Source organism: Podarcis muralis, chromosome 2, assembly GCF_964188315.1.
Source record: "Podarcis muralis chromosome 2, rPodMur119.hap1.1, whole genome shotgun sequence".
NCBI lineage: Eukaryota > Metazoa > Chordata > Lepidosauria > Squamata > Lacertidae > Podarcis > Podarcis muralis.
The window spans coordinates 100011796-100032962 of NC_135656.1; the positions used below are offsets into that span (position 1 = coordinate 100011796).

At 42.8% G+C, this 21167-nt stretch overlaps 1 protein-coding gene across 4 annotated transcripts in view; it reads right to left on the bottom strand.

Annotated features, from left to right (window-relative positions):
* Positions 1-318: 318 nt before the first annotated feature.
* ATXN7 (ataxin 7) overlaps positions 319-21167 on the bottom strand; it is a 102845-nt gene continuing 81996 nt past the window's right edge. For all 4 annotated transcript variants that reach the window (XM_028719498.2, XM_028719497.2, XM_028719499.2 and 1 more), the window contains 8 exons: positions 17346-17601; positions 14790-15049; positions 13182-13264; positions 11549-11814; positions 9647-9845; positions 9028-9149; positions 7374-8319; positions 319-5351 (listed from right to left, as the gene is read on the bottom strand). In XM_028719498.2, the coding sequence (XP_028575331.2) occupies positions 5334-5351; positions 7374-8319; positions 9028-9149; positions 9647-9845; positions 11549-11814; positions 13182-13264; positions 14790-15049; positions 17346-17601 (2150 nt within the window). In that variant the 3' untranslated portion in view covers positions 319-5333. The remainder of the gene's footprint in view (positions 5352-7373; positions 8320-9027; positions 9150-9646; positions 9846-11548; positions 11815-13181; positions 13265-14789; positions 15050-17345; positions 17602-21167) is intronic.

Sequence of the window (21167 nt, forward strand, 5' to 3'; positions counted from 1 at the left end):
TTCAGCACTGATTAATGTAGGAACAGAAACTGGACACACTCAAAGTAAGGGAGACTGGAGAGACTCATAATCTGAACTTGCAGTGTAGGCAAATCACCGTCCATACCAAAGCTGTGTCCCTTTCTTCCTGTTCTTTAAAAAGTTTGCCTCAAAAACAGTAGCAAATGAACACTAAACCAGCTTTGCTGTGCATCTACCTGACATACATGGGTTGGGATTCTTGGCAGGCAGAAGCTAACATGGCCCATCTTTTTCCTTCCGCTACGACTAATTTTTGCTGGTCTTCGTAATGAAGCAGAAACATAATTGTGCATCTCATAAAGACAACCTAATCAATTTTATTGCCTTGTTTCAGTAACATCTTGTTTACACAACAAGCTAATTTCCTGGTCATGAAGCAAAAGCACAACTTTTTTCTTATAAATAGTATAAATTATTTTATTTACAGAAACTTGTTACAAAACAAATAGACTATATATTTATTTTCTTCTTTTAAATATCCAAAGTAATTTTTTTTCTACCCCATGACATTTGTTCATGTACTATACAGCAGCCAACACAAAAAAGTTCAGCTCTGAGCAGATGCTCTTGAATATGTATACAAATTATCAAACTATTCACACATTTTACACAGGAGATTGCTTTTTCCCCCCTTTCTATGGAGCCGGGCTCAACTCCAAAAGCAAGAAGCTTCCGCAGCCTACATTCTTATTGACATTATGTAGTGCTCATTAAAAAATAACAATAATCACCTTTCATAAAAAGTAGGATATTTTGCACAAAAGCATTTAAAATAAACGACCTTCTGCTTGAGGAAAGCAGAACAATCTTTTCAAGCCCAATCCCCTTCACCGTACAATTCCCCCCTTTCCCAAAAAGACAAAACAGAAACAAACATCCTTGGCAATAACAACTCTTGCCGGAAGACGACTTACCGGAAGATGATAGGTTGAAACCACACTATGTGAACCGCTCTCACTCAAACCTCACTGGAACGAAGAGGGAGTTACGCATTTGCTAAATCCCATTCATTTCAGTGAGGCTTGTGTAGAGGATAGCCTGGCGGCGGCTTGTGTTGGTAGTTTGTAAAATTGCTTTGAGAGGTAACTTTCCCCCCCAATAATACAAAATAATGTCAACATTCTGTTGTTGTTTCGTTTCGTTTTTAAGTTCTAGCTGATAGCAACAGAAGAAAATATTCAAATTTACTTGTTGAAAAGTATCTCCAGAACCCTTGGCATTATTTATGAACTAGGGAGACTCGCTTCAATCGGATCTTTTGATTTTGTCTTATCCCGCCCCTTCCGCCATCCTCTCTCCCGCATTAATATGTAGTCATATGTAGGTGGGGAAAGCAAGCTCCGATTCTTTTTTCCAACAGAAACATTCAAGTCTTTAAAGGAGAAGCTGTCTAAAAAACAGTCCAAGCTTAAAATCTAGATATATAAATCAGGCACTTTCAGTTTTTCCATTAGTTTTTTAAACCACGTAAAGACTCACATACATGTGCACACATACACAAATGCTAAAAGAAAAAGGAAAAAAAAAGAATTAGAAGCCGTGGGTCATAACTAAAAGGTAGTCTTCTGGGACTCAGGTAACTGTAAGAAATGTTGTGTATACCAGAGCAGGCCAACCATATGCATCTAAATGCCACACAGCCTTCCTGCTTAGAGAAGTGGCGCCTGCGGGCATCAGACTGCAATGCCAGAGCCTTCGTCTGTATCCAGCAATTCCCAAGACATTAAAAGAAAGAGACACAACTCTTCCCCCCTCCCCAAACAAGAGACATCCCTTAAAAACTGCAAAGTAGGCATGTTATCTATTGGATTGGCAGTGAACCACTTCAAATTATAAAAAAAGTATTTGCTTTTCTCTTTTTAATTAATAAATACTAGATGATTTTCAATTGTACCAAAACTGGATATAAGAAAAAAAGACCTGTGCAAAAATACATATTTAAATATGTACAATCAATTAACAAAATATGTCTTCTGAAATAGGGATACTTCAATATTTATAATAGAACAAGAAATTCCAAAATAAAGATACAAAAGTATGGGTTTCATTATTTTCGTATAATTCTTTGTTCATCATTGCAACATTTTTTAATTTTTTTATTTATTTTAGGTTAAGAAAACTGCAGGAGTCATAATGAGAAGCTGGAAAGACTATAAAAATTGTATCTCTTAAATTAATACCAAAATCTTTCTAAGAAACAACCCAGCCACTGCAAATCTTGCAAGATAAATTAAATCTGAAATTTCCTTAATTATTTACAATAAGAATGTTGTCAGACAATAAAAGCTTCAAATACAATCATTCCATTTATTACTAAGCCCCCAAAATGGAATATTGTTTGTATAATATTTAAGCAAGTCTACACTTTGAGGGCAGGCATAAATTAAGACGTCCTCTGGTTCTATTCATGGCAAGTTTTAAAATTATAAGCCATAACAGACAGATACAGGCCACAATTCCATCCTGGAATGTCACTTACATAAGCCCCACTGAATGCATCAGGCAGGCTTTGCGCAAGAGCATGGCTGTGTTTGTGTGAAGCTCCCGTTTCAACATGGCTTGCAGTGGAGACATTCACAGTGGGAATTGGGCCCAGAGCTGCAACTCATATAAATTAAACACAGTGGTTAACTGCTGAACTTTTTACAAAGATCTGCATGTCTTTTAAGGAGCCTAAGACTTGCTTTGATGCTTTCAGAGCAACATAATATTTATAAAACAGACATTTTTGAGTACTTAAAGCCACTAAAGGTTTAACTTATGAAAAATTTGTCAGCCTTCGAAGGTAAATCTATCAAAACCAAATTGCACTTGTGATCAAAAATATCCAACACATGGGAAGGAGTCAGTATCGATTTTCTCTCTGCGGAGCAGATACATTACTTTGGTCGTCTCCTCCCATGCCCCAGGTAAGCCAATTAAGAGGTTTTAACATTTTATAGCATCCTCTCGAAATCTCGAAACTGAAGGGTTGTTCAAGCCCTCCCTTTTAAATATTTGCATAATCATCACCATCCAAAATATTACTCCTTTACTTAAAAAACAAACACATGATCTTTTGTGAATTCAAGGCTTTAGAGTTGTCTGCATAGAGTCTTGTTGCTTCACTGTGTTTTAATAATCGTAGCAAATTGGAAAACCTCAACAGGTTTAAAAAACAAAACCCAAGCAGCTGCTGCTTGTGGCGGTTTCAGAATCCCTGATGTGCAATGCACCACCATGGTCGGGAGAGAGGCTGGGCTGTGTGAATTAGATAGGCTCAGATTGTCTAATCTCAGCAAGATCTGGTGCCCCTTTAAGGCAGAAGTCTACAGGCACACATTCCACCGAGAGCTTCTCCTGCACAAGCCCTGTTGAGGATCGATTCAGACAATCAGCTTTCTTCCTCAATGAGTCCTGCTAACCATTTGGCCACGCATTTTACCAAGGATAGGAGTGGAACAGAGCTAGGTGATCTGATGGGGTACCCAAGGTGCAATGGATTCTGCACTTATCACTTTGAGAAGTGATGAAAACACAGCATGCTGAGAACTGTAGCTTCAGCAGAGTCTGCAATTAGTTGGCACCCTCAGACAATCTAGCCTCACTTGATTATTGCAAGAGCAAATTCTCATTGGGGAGGCCTGTCTGAATCCACAATCCAAAACACACCCCATTGAAATGGATAGAAATTTACTTTCTACGGGCTTGCTGAAGGAAAGCTCTGCCTGTGTTATGACCTATGGTTTGGGGTTTATTTTTATTTTTTTCCTTTCACGTGATAAAATGTGTAGAAATTCCAGGTTGTAGTTGGAGATTCACTAGTGTCACAAACATCCAGATCAAATGATAACATTAAAGCCCTTCTGAGGATATTACTTTAAAACAAAACACTTTTTGCTCATGGGAACGAGGGGAATGACCACTTGGGACTGGATGGCGTTTAAAACACTCCCCCTTTGCTCACAAGATGGCTGTACAAGGGGTGCATTTAACACTGAGCTCAGAATTTGAACTGGCACTTAATGCAGTCATCCAAAAAATCTGAATGTGGACTTTATTGAACGGAATGCTAATTTGGTTATGTGAACAAGGCATCAACTTACTGGAAAAAATCTTTCAAGAAAAATAGCAGTGAGATTTCATTGTTTTAAAGGTTTGCATTTTAGTTTTATAAGGACTATTTTGTGTTCTGTTTTTTAAAAGGTTGGATGGTACAACCAACTTAGATTGGCATTTTCAGTTTCCCCCTACCCACCTACCCAAAACAACAAAGGCTTATGGCATACAGTATAGGTCAAGAAATATATTCTTTGGGAATAGTTTTAGAGGTCATTCGCCATTTTGGATTTGAGAGTTTTGCATCTGGGTTTGGGGGGATATATTTTTTTTAAAAAAAGATCAAAGCAATTTTATTCAAAATCAAGCAGGCACAGCCCTCCTCCATACAATGTCGCTGTGCAACCTTATTTCATTTCAGTGGCAGTTGTACAGGACCCGACGAACGCTCCACTGGAATGAATGAAGAATACTGAGCAGCTGTGCTTGGTAGATGATGCTCATAAAATTGTTCTGTACCATGTGATTTCACTATTTAAATATGCTTCTTCTTTTTAAATTTTTTTCAGTGATGGCCATGAACATTTTTGTGTTTGTTTTTTAGAACTCCTGACAGCTTCTTATCCCAAATTACTTGCAAAAGGCTGGGCAAAATGTAGACCGTTTTTGTTTTCTAAGTTGTGCTATTTTTGCATTCCAATCAAGGAACATTGCTATAAAACACTAAAGCCGTATTCCCTTGTTGAGGGCTTCTTCTTCTTCTTCTTCTGTTTATTGTGCCTAACACATTGTGCCCCCTCCTTCGTGAGGGGTTTTCACTGGACAGTGCCAAAGGGGCAGTTAATTATGCCTATGACACTATCAGAAGAAAAGAAAAAAACAAGTCCACAGTAATGTTCTTTCCCAAACATTGCTTTGCCCAACCAACCTAGATCAAATAGTGGCAAGGTGATGTACTCCTGTAAGTGAAATCTCACAGGGCTTTTGTAGCAAGCTGTCCAGACCACTGGTAACACTGAGAGGAAACATCCTGTGGCTGAACGGCAATCCAGAGTCCATTTCCAAGCTTCGCTGCTACAGACATGGCTTCAGGGAAACTCCTTGATTGTGTGACAGTCCAGTAGATTTCCACAACTGAGGACTGTGGGAAGCTGGGAGAACTCAAAAGGCATCTTGGAGTCCAGGATTTCCAGATGGAGATTTATTCATTTTTCCCCGCTTGTAGTGAAAATAATCCAGTTCTTTTCTTACCATGGCATTGTCTGTGTCAACTGTTAGGGACGAGCCTTTGGCTTTTGCACAAATGAAAAGAGGAAAAACAGATAAATAAATATTAAATATTTTAAGTGATAAAGCTATGCCCAATTATATCATCGGGGATCCCCAAAACATGCTTTGGCAAAATTCAGTGGCACAGGTTAACAACCAAACATCTACTTTCTTGGGGTGGGGAAAAGCTATATGCATTTTATTGCTATATCATCAGATTTGTTAGGCATATTTCTGTATAGGGTTCTTTGTCACAGCAACAGCAAAAACTAACCTACTTGACCCCTCCCTTTCTTATGCGTCAAAGGAAAACCTTTTTTTATTATTACACAGTATATGAGCAAAGTTCAATCAAGGCTGAAAATTATGAAGTGGCTCCTAAAATTTCAGTAAGGTTACTGATTAAAAAAACATGAATTTCTGTTTTATTGCCCAGTCCCATATCCTCCCTTTAGTTCACTGTGGTATAATATTGTCAATTCCAATCAGCAACTTGTTCATTTGCAACAAGGCACCTGCCCCCGGTTGCTGAGATGACCAGTAATTATCAAATAAATAAGTATGGAACCGATTATGCCCTGTTTCTTGGTGGGTGCAGCAGATTAAAAAACACACAAAACTATTAGTTGATCCACTCATGGTATTTAAGCTACAAGCTGGCAATCTGGCGAAAGGCAAACAGACTTGAATCCCACTGGCACAAAGCTATCTGTTTGAGTTGTTTTCAAGGGCACAAACTAAGCTCTTCCAACTTGCAAGCAGCCCCATGGGGTACCCGTTTCTGGCTATGTGAAGGAATGGACTGGATGAGAGCCAACAAACGGAAGCTCAAGCCAGAGAAGACTGGGGCACTGTCAGTGGGTGGTTCCCTAGACTGGATGGGTGGGAGGTCGCCTGCTCTTGATGGCGTTATATTCCCTCGATAAAGGAGTGGGCACACAGCTTGGGAATACTTCAAGATCCTTTGCTGTTGCTTCAGACTCAGGTGGCCTCAGTGGTGCGGAGTGCCTTCCCTCAGCTTCGGCTGGTGGCCCTAGTCGAACTTCCATTGTCTCTGCTCTGATAACAGTTAGGTTAGGTTACTGCAACGCATTATACATACGGCTGCCTCTGCTAGGGCAGAATTCAGTGGCCAGGCTGCTCACCAGGGCAAAATGGTTTGAGCATATTACATCAATCCTGGCCCGACTGCACTGACTGGCTGCCGATTAGTTTCCAGGACCAATACAAAGTGCTGGTTCTGACTTATAAAGCCTTAAATGGTTGAAGAACGCAATACATCAAGGACCACCTCTCCCTGTATGAATTGACCGGGACCCTGCAATCATCTGTTGCCTTTCTTTGTGTGCCTCTTCCATGAGAGGTCTGGAGGGCAGCAACACAAAAATGGCCCTTTTCTGTGGTGGTTCCCTGCTTGTGGAATGCTCTCCCCATAGAAGCTTGCCTGGTGCCTTTATTACATATCTTTAGGCTCCAGGCAAAAACTTTCCTCTATAACCAGACCTCTGGCTATTCTATGGCCTTTTAAATGTGTTTATGGAAGCAGGGTTCATTGGTTTGTTTTTGCTTTTGCTTTATTATGTATTTTGAGTTCTCATTTTGTATTTTTATTTTGTGTACTGCTCTGGGATCTTTGGATGAAATGTGATATACAAATTTAATAAATAATAATAATAATATCCTCAAACATGAAGGAGTCTCTGGTTTCCCATAGCTGAAAACAGGAAAGCCCTCCAGGATATATAGGTGAGTCCAGTTGGATCGTGCTATTTCCCCCAACAAGGAATCTGTGCCATGTCTTAAAAATTCAACAAGTCCCAAAAGATGAAAGGGAATTATGCTTCTAAGAAGCAACAGCATCCATGGGGAGTTAATAATAATAATAAACCATTTTGCAAAGCAAAGCATACACACACCCAAGATATCCAGCGCCAACATCTCTGACAAGAAAAAAATCATCTCCAGTAGGCAAGTAACTGTCCGGAATGGGAATTTGTCAAAGTAACTTGTCTGGATATCAATATGGCCCAAGTAAGATTTCATACCTGATGAAGGATAGAATTGTTCATCAGTCCTTGTGTCCCTGGGATTGCACCAGTGTGTTTCGTGTGAATGTTGTTCACTGGCGGCAATTTGGCAACCTTGTTTGCTTTGCTGCTGCTGTTTATGCTGCTTGAACCAGGCGAGCACTTTCTTTTCTTTCCTATGAATTTGTCTAGGGAAGGATGTGAATGTGAAAACCCGCCGTGCGAGTTGACCGTCAGCTCGCTGGACTGGTGAATGAACGGCCCCAATGACAGGGTGGAATCGCCACTGTTCACCATCACACTCATTCTTTTTATAGATTCTGCAGGGCTCCCAGTCGGAGGGCCCCTCCCTGATTGGTCATGTTTGAGGCTAACCGAGTTAGCTTTACCAGTCATACAGTTGAGGCTGTGGGACGAAGACATCCCAGGCGAGTGATAAGAAGCCCCAGAGTTTCCAGAGTTCACCACACAGTTCTTCCTAAAGGACTCTGTGGAATGAGAAGAAGGTGCTGGCAGCGCAGAACTGTTCTTACGCTTCTTTCCTGAGCTGCCACCGCTGCTGTTGCTACTGGTACTGTTGCAGTTGGCACTGCTAGCAGAAGATTCCTTAGGCTTGAAAGACTTGCTGGATTTCAATTTCTGAGGTTTGCTGGACAGAGGCGACGGTACCGAGGAAAGCACTGGAGGCGTGGAAGGGGATGTAGACACTTGTCTTGATTGCATACTGCAGGCAGGTTCTGCTGCACCAAAACTTGCAGGGTTGGCATTGAGCGTAGTCCCGTGGGATGGTACCGATTTCCCACTGAGGGATAAACAGGAAGGAGACACGTGTGCTGGCGAGGGCATAGCTGTGGTGGGCAAGAGGAAACCTGTTGTGCTGGAGCCGAACTGTGACACAGGCGTCGAGCTTGTCCGGTGTGGAGCGCGCAAGGATGTAGTGTTGCTTGTCGCTGGAGGAATTTTCCTAGGCAGCAGGGAAAAGCAGGTTGTTAATGCTCTGTGGGTTAATTCTATTTTGCCCGCTTGAAATAAAAAAAATCTGCTACCTTAACAGAAAGAAGACTGAAAAGGTACAGTGGGCACAGAGTCAATGAATTCTTGCTGGCAACCTAACAGATTAATTTTGAAGGAAGAAAGCAATGTCCAAATCTCTCCTCCTAAGAACCTGGTTAATAGCTCTGCTGGACCAAGCCAATGGCACCTCTAGTCCAGCACTCTGTTCTCACAGTGGCTAACCAGAGGCCCATGGGAAACCTGCAGGAAGGCCTGAGCACAACACTATTCTTCTCTCCTGCGGTTTCCAGCAACTGGTATTCAGAAGTTGTCAAGGAAATCTGGTTTTTCTGCTCTCTTCTGTCCAAAAGGGTTCTCTCGCTCAGACCTCTGGGTTGGCTGCCTGAAACTGGCAAATGATCTCACAATGTATACAAGTGTTACCTCTCTTGTGCTGGGTACTCAAGGCTACGCTGGTAGTTCATTAATTGGGAAGGATGCCTCAGTTGAGGAAATGGATCATTTCCATTAATTTAGAAACACCTAAGACAATGTGTTCATGCTTAATGTTAACACTCCTTAACTGCAAAAGAAAACACGTTTTCCTCCTTCACCCCGTGCGTGCAAAACACCCCACTTCACAATGAGATATATGACAGCCTGTTCTGTTTCTACTCACTTCCACATCTGTGAGTTAAGATGCTTGTCCACCATGACATTAAGTGCACATCGAATATGGTTCCACCGCTTATCAAACACGTAGTAACCTCTTCCAATTTGTCGACTACCAAATGTGCAAAACTGGGGGAGAGGGATAGTTACTTTAGTAAATTTCTCAACCAGATGTTGCATATTAGCAAATATAAAATAAAGCAAGGACAAATAAAACAGTTGCAATAAAACAATACAGAAAGAATTACAAGCATTCATGATTATCTGTGGCTCTCTTACAACTCAGAATTTCCATCTGAAGGAATCCAACAAATATACTATATATCTTATAGAGCAGCCGATTCTGCCCAAAGATCTTATTTCTCTGTGGAATACTGATGCTAAAAGCAGCCTTTCAGCTTCTCTGTCACCAGGCCAGCTTCTTGTGTCTCACAATAATTTAATGCCTACCACAGCAATTGCAACCAACCCGTGTGATTCAGTATTCAGCAGAATTCTGTATCCAGACCCACAGCTACATCTGAATGCTCCTTCCTCTAGAGAACATGAAGTATTGCTGCTTATACACACACATTTAAAACTCCAAGCAAGCGAAATACAAGGAAAATATAAATTGGGAAACGTACAGCAGCTGGTTGAGGATGATGATCTGAATAAAGACAATCCAGTTTTTCAACAGGCTCTTCTTTTTCATCACACTCTCCCTCATCGCTGGATAACCGAGATGCTGGCTCAGCTGCAGGTAAGGGAGCATGTGGAGATTCATGGACTGATGGAGATTCATTTGGGGCATTCCCACTTTGTTGGGCTGGGCAGCCGGGAGGCCTTCATAAAAGAGGAATCACAGTTAAATACCAACGAATGTTTTATAACTTGGCTTAAAAATGTATTAATGCATTTTTATAGAACAAAGGTCTTAGATTTAGAGCACAGGACATATTCCTATATAGGCAAAATGGCACAATAAATTGGCAGACCACAACAGTGTCAAAAGTAAGCAATAAGCACTTCACTAGAGGTTGATGACAAGCAGCCTAAGAAGAACAGGAAACAGAGGGAGATCCATATGTTCTCTCTCTCTTTTCTAACCTTTCTGGTGGTCAAAGGCTTCAAGCACTCTGATGAACTGAGAGTTGGTGTAAATTCAGCCTCCCCCAACCTGGTACCCTTAGATGTTATGGACAACAATTATAGTACCAGTACCAGACAGCATGGATAGTGGCCAGAGATAATGGGGGCAGTAATCCAACAATATCTGGAGGGCAGCAGGCTGGGAAAGGCTGGTGTAGTGGTTTGAGCGGTAGACAAGGACTGAGGAGACCCAAGTTCCCATTTGCGCTTAATCACAAAACTCACTGGATGCCCATGGACCAGTCACTCAGTCTCGTACATTTGACAGGGTTGTTGTGAGGACAACATGGGGGTGGACAGCAATATATACATGTATTGTCTTGAGCCCCTCTGAATAGAAACAAACATCATCTATCTCACATATCCAAGCTGTTAAAATTTGTATTTTAACATGAAATTACAACACATATGCACATGCATGAAGAGTAATAGTTTCTTACAAAAAAATAATAATAATCACACATTGGACCATTGTAGATCCCTGAAAATCCGTTCTAGAGAGTTGGGGAACCCTACAGAACCACACAGAATTGACAGTGTGGGGGGCTGCAGGGGGAAATTGGTGGAAACTCTTCTCTCTCTGTCTTACATTAATGCACCCCTCTGCTGAATTAAAGGTTGCACAGCTCTTTCGACACAGAAAGTACAAGGGGTTCATATGCCAAAAATACAGCTAAAAACAACTATGATAACCAGCCCTAAACTGGGCAATAGCCTTTGGTAACTACAATGCCTTTTGACTTAGAGCGCTTGCTTAACAGTCGTTCTTAGAAATTAAAGCTTACCTTACACAGATTGCCTGGAAAAACCTTCTGCTCACACAATGTGTTGATAGGATTTTTATTTTTAACCAAAGGCAGACTAATCACAGAAATGTTTCTCGGCTTTAGAGAGAGGCATATGGTGACTCCTGGCCTCCAATTCAGAATAATGGAGACTTTGACCAAACCTTTTCAACTATTTGGCATTTACCGCCTTCAGCCGCTGCTCTATTAATGTTCTCATGCTTCTCGACTGTGGAACAGGTCACAGTGATCTGGGCTACCGCCTTACCCTGAAAATATCTAAGTGGTCTGATCATTTATCTTCATTAACTTGTTACCATGCTAAGCTTAATAAGCAGAGCTAATTCAGATCAATCCAGAGTTTGTGAGAGTGCAACATAAAAGCATTCTGCACTGCCTATACTGGTGTCATAGGAATTCTAATGTGAGACTGTGGTATGGGTCAGTGCAGACACTGAGGGCGAAAGGATCTTAAAATGGGAGAGCTGGCGCTACCTGGAGTGGCACAAATGGAGCAGATGGACCAGACAAGCAAGTATTCACCAGACCTAATGCAGAAAGTCACAATTCCTCAAGTTCCCTCACCAAAAGTCACTGGATGATTTTATTTACCTTGGAAGACTGGGGGTGTGAGGTTTGGGTTTAGTAGGTACTAAAGGCTTTGATTCTGTAGGAATAACTCCATGAGAATTTTGGTGCAGCTCCTGGGAAGTTCTTGAAGGTGAGGGATGTGGTTCCCTGAGAGGGGGCATCTGCTGATGATGATCCAAATGGCGGAGTAATTCTTTTTCCCTGGTTTTGCTTTTGTGCTCAGCTAGTAATAAATCAAATCGTTTCCTTCGACCCTGTACAGCTCTCCGTTGAGTTAGGGAATGTGTCTGGAAATTAAAAGGCAACCGATTACTCCAGGTTGAAGAGGTATACCTGTGCAATATATGTAAAACCAAGCCTTGAATATACCAAGGTATTGTTATGTCTGGCATTTCACTAGTGCAGATTTATCCTGTTTGCTTTTAGGAAAACAGAGCACAATACATATGGGGAGGTGGGTAGTGTGGTCATTTATGAAGCATTTTTGGATCAGGAACAGTGGAATGGGGAGAATTGGCAGTGGTGGGGAGACCTGGCCAAGAAGGAACTCCAATCTAATCCACAAAAATGGATAGAGGGAAGAATACTAGGAATACAGAGAGGAAAATGGAAAAGAGCCTATTATATGCATCATATGTCTGGCTGCATAAATATATGAACTGGCATGAAGTGACACAGGCCAAACTTTCAAACAAGACCTGCAAATGCCATGTGCCATACTTGCATCTGGCATTAATAAGATATTAAAAATGAGCATTAAACCCATTAAAACGTCATAATCATGGAGTTTCTTAGCTCATGGTAAATCAAATTCAGTACATATGCTCCTAACCATAGATAGTACAGGAATTAACGCTGGATTTGTGTATCCAAGTTCCGCAGTGTTTGTGATATAATATAGTGGTGTTTCTTGAATTTCATTAATACCCACTTAAACATAGAAATGCCATTTTGTTAAATTACATTAGCTGCTGCTCCCTCTGCTGGAAATATAGGTGCTGTGCATAGCAGTTAAAGGGTTTTGTGTACAAGCCATTCTTCAACATGTTATAGCTATAAATACCCTACCCTACATTTTTAGTACCAGTTCAAACCCAGCCACAGATTCACAGTTGCACATCATCTTTGGTAATAAGGACAGCAAAGAGGTTTGCAGTATTGCCCTAGTAAAGGAGCTGAGGTGACAGTGTGAATGCAATTCAGAGCATATCTGATCTATATTTTTATACTGCATTTGCTTATTTTCTTTAATCATTTCATTTGCATTATTTTAGGATAGTAATTCCAGTATCTGAATTTTCTCATCAGAATTTCCTGTGGCTTTGCCTTGTTTCCCCATGTCAAAATATGAAGTCGTATTTAAGCAGAACTCCCTATTTTGCCAAAACCTATTTGAGTATCTCCCATTTTTTTAAAAAAAAGTGGGTGGGAAGGAGGAACTGGAACCATTTAGCTGCATTGTCTGAAAACACATAAATGAAGATTTAAATTAAACTAGATTTTCTTCCTATTACAGTCTAGCTCTAACCTTCTTACTAGCTTCCATAACAGTTTTCCAAGTTGTTTTCAGGGAGTTGTCTGAATCACCTAAATCATACTTTGACTTCTCTGTCCTGACGTTCAGAAAACTTAGTTCATTAAGAAGGTATCTTACCTTGCATGTCAAAGACCTAGTACAGGGTTTCTTCGTTTCTATGTCAATGACACCACAGTAGATATCAGGATCAAATTCTCTCTCTGTTAAATACAAATAATAATACAAATAATAACAATGCAAACAACAACAACAGCAATTTGTGCTTCATTCAGAAATTGAATTTGTTTATTTCAATGCAGAACTAACCCCAGAGTTGCTTTTGAGTTTAAGATGTGAAAGCAAGTAAAGGTATTGCCATACTTGAATTTTTCTTTACACCTACGCCCCTCTTCTTTATAGAATCCGTGAGAAAGAAACCACACAGACTCAAAGACTATGCTTTGCAAAGAAATATAAATTAAAGTAAAACTAGAAAAATGAATCATACTGTCATATTCTAACAGTTCAGTGTTACTGACATATACTATACATTTTAAGTCAAGTGGAAGCCACATCTCTCTTACATTTATATAGAAATCTACCCATTTATATAGGTAAGAAAATGGGAGGAAAACCTTCTTAAATTCATATATTAAGATTTCAAAAACACACAAACTGAAGAGATTAAGGAGCAGGTCATTTATTTTTTATTTTAAAAATAACAGTGCTCTTCTTTAACTGTACATGCTTCAATAACTGGCAAAATTCCGTAACTGTGGGTCCATAAATGGTCACAGCAGCTAAGACCCAAGAGATCTATATGTGCAACCCCCCATCCCGTAAGTGCTTTTCTTCCGATCCCCTGTCCAAGAGTCAACACACTGTTCATGGCTTGCCTCATTTGCTATCAAAGCTTCCAAGTTGAAAACTATATAGCTGTGTGGACTGTGTCGGTTCTTGGCCTTTATCTAGGGCTATTTCTTGCACCAGGGAAATGATTTCATACCACTTAATTCACCTAGGAGGATTAAAAAATATATATTATACTTCAAATGAGGGACACTTTAAAGGAAATAGTGAACGTTTTCACTATTAATCAGGACTTGCGTATTTCGTTTTGTGCATTTCTAGCTCATGCCACATTATGATGATTTAAGGCACATTTAATAATGTTGGCTAGGATCCAAGGAAGGCTGGGCGTGCATATGCGGCTGATTTTTCTGACCAGCAGGATCTCAAATAGTGCTGCACCAGGAGAAAAAGGGAAGCTGAGTAATATCTGTGCTTTGGAACCAACCAAGAGTTAGCATTTAGATCAGGCATAGGCAAACTCGGCCCTCCAGATGTTTTGGGACTACAACTCCCATCATCCCTAGCTAGCAGGACCAGTGGTCAGGGATGATGGGAGTTGCAGTCCCAAAACATCTGGAGGGCTGAGTTTGCCTATGCCTGATTTAGACAGCATTTCTAGTGCCCAAGATTTATTATCATACAACAGCTCTGCTCAGATGTCACACTAAACTTTGGTACAGCAATATGTGAAAGAGCCCAAACCTTGCATGTTTCATGTCCCCTCCCAGACCCAGAACTTTGGCTAACCAGTTTCACAAATCGTTGGCTTGTTAGAAATTAACCATAGTACATCTGAAGCCGGAAGACTATGCTTCTGAACCCTTGCCAGTTGCTCTTTTATTTTTATTGTTAGGAAGCGAGATTAAAAAAAAAAAAAAGCCTTATAAAAATTACCTGACAATCTTTTGTGTAAAAATTTCCTATTATTTGTACTCTCGTCTTGCTTCTTTTCCGAGTATGGAGGCACAGAGAGAAGACCTTTACCATTCAGTATCTGTCCAGGGGAAGGCAAGGGTGGCTTTGGTATTGAGGGATTAAGGCCAGTCTTTATTGAGGAGCTCACAGTAGTAGAACAGGTTGGACCAACAGCAGGTTTCAATAGTGCACCATCTATCTTTGGATGTATTTTTTCCACTTTGACAGATGGAGTCATGCTGCAAGGAGGAAATAGATAATTTATTGTAAAAAATATGTAGACTGCTTTTCATCAAAGCAGTTTCCAACACAAAGTAAAATACAGCTGAAACAGAAATTAGGAGCAGCGATACATAAAACAAACAACCCTAAACTCCAGAGCAGATCAGCCAGGTCCTCTAAAAGCCTGGGAGAACAGATGCATCTCCATTAGATATGTAGCCATCCATAGGCCTCTAAGGGGAAGGGAAATCCACAGCTGGGGTGTAATTACTGAGAAGGCACAACCTCACACAGCAAGCAATATTCTCTGATAATCAGTGCCCCCCACAAATCTGATGGCACAGGCTGGCTGATATGGGAAAAGGTGGTTCCAAACCACATTGGTAGCCAGTGTAGATCCCACAAAATAGATGCTATATGATGTGTAGAGCAAGCAAAATTGTGGCCAAGGTGTTTCAACCGAGGAACGGCTATAGCTGCTGAACCGGCCATAGCTGGCAATAGGTACTCCTAGCCAACAAAACTACTCGAGCTCCCAACAAAAACAATGGATCTAGCAGCACCACGTACCTGCTGCTTCAGAGACAATGCAAACTCCACCCAGAACAGGCCAAATACACAGTTCCCAAACATTAGAACCACCCACCAACAGCACCCCTCCTTTTGTCAGAATCCACCTTCCGTTTACTAGCCCTCATCCAGTCCATTACTACCTCCAGGCACCAGTTCAGCAGAGATATAGCTACATCTGGTTCAGATGTTATGAAGGAAAGAGCTGGGTGCCATCAGCATACTGATACCACCATGCCTTAACCCTCAATGAGTGCATCCAGCAGCTTCATACAAATGGGAAACAGCACTAGGAACAGAATGAAAAAACTGTACTGTGCTTTTTGATGACTAAAAAACTGTGGAATAAGTTAGAGCCTGCATACTGATTATGTGGGTTTTTGAATTTTATGGCGTTTTTTAAAACAAACAAACCTTTAAATCAATTTTCAAAGAGAAAATACAATAAAGAAACATATTTTGCATTTTTTGCTGTTGACCCCAATGATTTATGTGTGTCACTATTCCGTTTTACCAGAAAAGTGAACATCTCAATAAAGGCTCCCTGCCCCTTTTTAATTTGCAAACGGTCCCATGCTTAATACAATCATTAGGCATAGTTGCGTGTTTGATGGGTGCACAGACCACAATGTGAATTGCCCATCTGGGCAAAGGTTGCCACTAGATCCAAAGGAACCCATGGACTGAAAGGGTGCTTCCGTTAGTGGAGGACAAAGTCTGGATCCAACTTACTGTGTTCAATTCAAAATAGAAAATAGGATGTCTGGCTGCTCATCTCCCTTTTATAAAGCGTATGCACATTTTATTCGATCACGTTTGTTCTTCTTTCTCAGGTACACAATATATCAGATTCAGCTGTTCACTTTTTAGAGTATGTGCGCAGAAACCATGTGACATTTAATACATTCCTACTTCAATGTTGCACCAGTATGATTTCTATGTCCAACAACTTTATAATGTAAACCGCCCTGTGATCTTTGGAGGCAAAGTAGTGTACAAAATTAAGAAATAATAATACACAAAATATAAAAATGAGTGGGTGGCCCTGACCTTCTAACTCAGAAGTTTCCAGCATGCTAAGGAAACTCAGGAAACATATTTAATCCCAGTTTGCAACTTGTAACCAACTCTTAACTTTCTTTTTGCCGTATGAGTATGTTTCCTCCCCCCCCCCCCATTTGATATGGTTTTTTCTCTTTTTCTTTATCATCCTTCCCCTTCCAGAAACATTAAAAAGTGCAGCAGTGATGCTGCTGGTGCAGCCTCCTTCATATTGGATTGCAATATAATTTTAAGTCACAGCTCAGCAGCTAAAAGACCAAAGCCCTACCCTGGCGCAGATCAAATATTCTGCATGAATCCTATAGGCTAAGCCCTTCTTTTGTACCCATGTGAATTATTCTCTTCTTTCCCTTTCCAGCACTAGTGAAGTATATAGGTCTACACACTATATTTAATGATAACCATTGTTACCTCTAACAATTATTTGCAAACCACCCACACCCCAGTTTAATGCAAGCATGGTTCCTGTTAGCTCCAGAACATTATGTGCCACTATACTAGTGACTGGACGAGAAAGGGAATGGGTGGGTGGAAGATATGAATCGATCTTACGCCAGTTACTGGGAAGGAGCCCTAGACCAAAATGAAATATGTCTTTTCAAAATGAGATATACAAAATTGAGATAGTATTTGTATCCATTGCTAAACATTTAGTGCCTCTCCTTATAAGAGCATACTCACATTTTGTCATGGGGACCTTTGCTATGTACCAGGTGCATTGGCCTATTGTTTCCACTGATTGGCGGCTTGTCTTTGGGTGACTTCAACAACTTGGAACTGGATGATGACGATGCACTAGTACCTCCGCCACTGGATGAACGACTGCTCCCACCTCCGCTGCTACCTTTGCTTTTTGAAGTCAGAGGCGAAAAGAGGGAGAATACTGAAGAGGAAGGAGGGGTTAAAGGTGGCTTGCTGGAGGAGCTGTGTCTTCTTTCTGGAAGGGAAAAAGAAGGAGCATGTTAGCAAACACCGAGAATATGGAACTGGTTCTAAACCAGGTTGGAACTTCTCCTGCTCCACTGCATGTGGAAATAAAAAGCTGCTTTTTCTGGACACAGATTGCTGCTGTGCGTTGGCTTTCCACATTGTGCCCACTGTTTTTCCATACAGCTGTTGTTTTACTGTTTGTTTTGCCATTGATTGCTTGGTTATTGTTGGTACTGTTTTAACTTGGTAAACCACTGTGAAAATGTTACATGAAGTAGTGGCACACATTTTATTATAATAATAATAGAAGGTAAAGGGACCCCTGACCGTTAAGTCCAGTCGTGAACAACTCTACTTGCGCTTTGATGTGCTTTCGAACAACTCTGGGGTTGCGGTGCTCATCTCGCTTTACTGGCCGAGGGAGCCAGCGTACAGCTTCCGGGTCATGTGGCCAGCATGACTAAGCCGCTTCTGGCGAACCAGAGCAGCGTACGGAAATGCCGTTTACCTTCCCGCCGGAGTGGTACCTATTTATCTACTTGCGCTTTGATGTGCTTTCGAACTGCTAGGTTAGCAGGAATAATAATAATAATAATAATAATAATAATAATAATAATAGTGTTCATTTGGGTAAGCGTGAATATCTCTTTGCTGTAGCTTGTCTTTTGTCCCCCAGGGATCATCCCACTTTCTCCAAGCTATCAGTTGGCAATGGAAAGAAGTGCTGGAGAAGGTGGCAGGGCAATTCGTCTCAAGTGGGAAAACGGCCTAGTCTGGCCCTGGGCAGGGTCCTAGCAACCTCAGTTTTTTAGTTGGCAGCCACAGCCACCTATTCCTGTTGTGGTCATGCACATCTCCCATTTATCCACTCTAACGTGGCTGGCAGCTGAATATTCGACTTAAATCCCTTGAACAGCAGCACTGCATTGAAATCATTATGAAAGTTTTATCTAGGGTCATTCAAACTTATTTGTTACATTTATATACAACTCAAGTCCTCTTGGCAGTTTACAAACTTATTTGAAAACCCCCACTAATTATCATTTAAACTTTTGCCATCACCATCAGTTGTAAACAATACTAATCAGAAGGAATACAATCTAAAAGTCAGCAAAGACACAGCACTGTAAAACCATTTCAAAACCAGCAAAAGAACACTGTCGAATATGCCTTTTGTAATTAAAAGGCCTGGGCAAATAAAAAAGTTATGGCATCTAAAGTATTCAGTGGGTGTGAACAGTACTTTTTTTCCTTTAAAAATGTTTAGGGGTACTCTCATTTTGACTCAAGAAAATCACCATTTTATAGTTCAAATCAGGGAAAACAAATACAGTAAATGGACAAAAGTACAAAGATTCACAAAATGTTTAGGGGTATGTGTACCCCTGTGTCCCCCCAGGAAAAAAAGCACTGGGTGTGACACAAGCCTCTTGGGGGAGGGCATTTTATAAACAGGGCATCAACACTGAAAAGGCTCTCTCCCTAGTAATACCCACCTTGTATTAAGAAGTGGGAAACCTAGAGAAGGACCTCCAGTGAAGATCTCAAGTACTAGGCAAGTACCTATAGGTGAAGGAGTGCAAGTTTCTGGTCTGCATGTCATGTTAAGCCAAACCATAACTTAAGGCAAGAGCGTGCAGAGCTTAGCATGTCATATGAATGCAGGCTTGTGGTTTAGATCTCCTGGACAAACCATGAGCCATAAACGCCTGAAAGAATCTTGGTTGTAGCTTGTGGGTAGTCTGGCGAAAGCTAAACCATGAGTCAAGTTCGAACGACATGCTAAGCCAAACCATGGTTTAGTAGTCAGGGACGAGCTAGGTGGCCATGATCTCTTCTTTGGAAACCCATGTGCTTGTGGTAATGTGTGATGTGCACACCAGGCCATTCATTAAGCAATACTGCATCCATTAGGTTATGAAGAAGTGTCAATCTGCTACATTCACCTGTTGATGGAAATCGTAGGCGAGAAGAAAGCTCTATGCTTTCTCGTGGGCTTCCCATTGGCATCTTGTTGGCCAATGTGAGGACAAGATGCTGGGCTGGATGGGCCACTGGCCTGATTTTGCAAGCTCTTATGATCTTAACCAGGCTCAAGGCTGATAAGTGTAGGCTCCTGAAGCTTCTAGCTACTGTAATTTAATCACATCCCTTAGATTCAAACCAGTACAGTGGTGCCTCGCAAGACGAAATTAATTCGTTCCGCAAGTTTTTTCTTCCTGCGAGTTTTTCATCTTGCGAAGCACGGTTTCCCATAGGAATGCATTGAAAATCAATTAATGCGTTCCTAGGGAAATCGCCTTCAGACCAGGTCCGGGGACAGTCTGTCCCCCGACCTCTTCTGAAGGCTGGGGGGGGGGAACAAGGGCTTCTGAAGGCTGGGGGGGCTGGGGGGGAACAAGGGCTTCGCTGCCGACCCCCAGCATTTTAAAATCTCACCGGGACACGGGGAGATTTTAAAATGCTGGGGGTCAGCAGCGAACGCTTCGCTGATCCCGGGACGGCAGGCAGATCTGCACCGCCATCCAGAGCGGGGCGGGACTTAGCCCCGCTCGGGATGGCAGTCCCGGGATGGCAGACAGCTCTGCGCCGGCATCCAGAGCGGGGCGGGACTTAGCGCCCCGCTCGGGATGGCGGCACACATCTGCCTGCAGTCCCGGGATGGCAGACAGCTCTGCGCCGGCATCCAGAGCGGGGCGGGACTTAGCGCCCCGCTCGGGATGGCGGCACAGATCTGCCTGCAGTCCCGGGACGGCAGACAGCTCTGCGCTGGCATCCAGAGCGGGGCGGGACTTAGCGCCCCGCTCGGGATGGTGGCGCAGATCTGCCTGCAGTCCCGGGACTGCAGGCAGCTTTGCGCGGCCATCTGTAGCGGGGCGGGCTTCGCCCCCGGCTCCCGATGGCCACGCAGAGCTGCGCTGATCCCGGGATGGCAGACAGCTCTGCGCCGCCATCCCGAGCGGGGCGGGACTTAGCGCCCCGCTCGGGATGGTGGCGCAGATCTGCCTGCAGTCCCGGGACTGCAGGCAGCTTTGCGCGGCCATCTGGAGCGGGGCGGGCTTCGCCCCGGCTCCCGATGGCCGCGCAGAGCTGCGCTGATCCCGGGATGGCAGACAGCTCTGCGCCGCCATCCCGAGCGGGGCGGGACTTAGCGCCCCGCTCGGGATGGTGGCGCAGATCTGCCTGCAGTCCCGGGACGGCAGACAGCTCTGCGCCGGCATCCAGAGCGGGGCGGGACTTAGCGCCCCGCTCGGGATGGCGGCACAGATCTGCCTGCAGTCCCGGGACGGCAGACAGCTCTGCGCTGGCATCCAGAGCGGGGCGGGACTTAGCGCCCCGCTCGGGATGGTGGCGCAGATCTGCCTGCAGTCCCGGGACTGCAGGCAGCTTTGCGCGGCCATCTGTAGCGGGGCGGGCTTCGCCCCCGGCTCCCGATGGCCGCGCAGAGCTGCGCTGATCCCAGGATGGCAGACAGCTCTGCGCCGCCATCCCGAGCGAGGCGGGACTTAGCGCCCCGCTCGGGATGGTGGCGCAGATCTGCCTGCAGTCCCGGGACTGCAGGCAGCTTTGCGC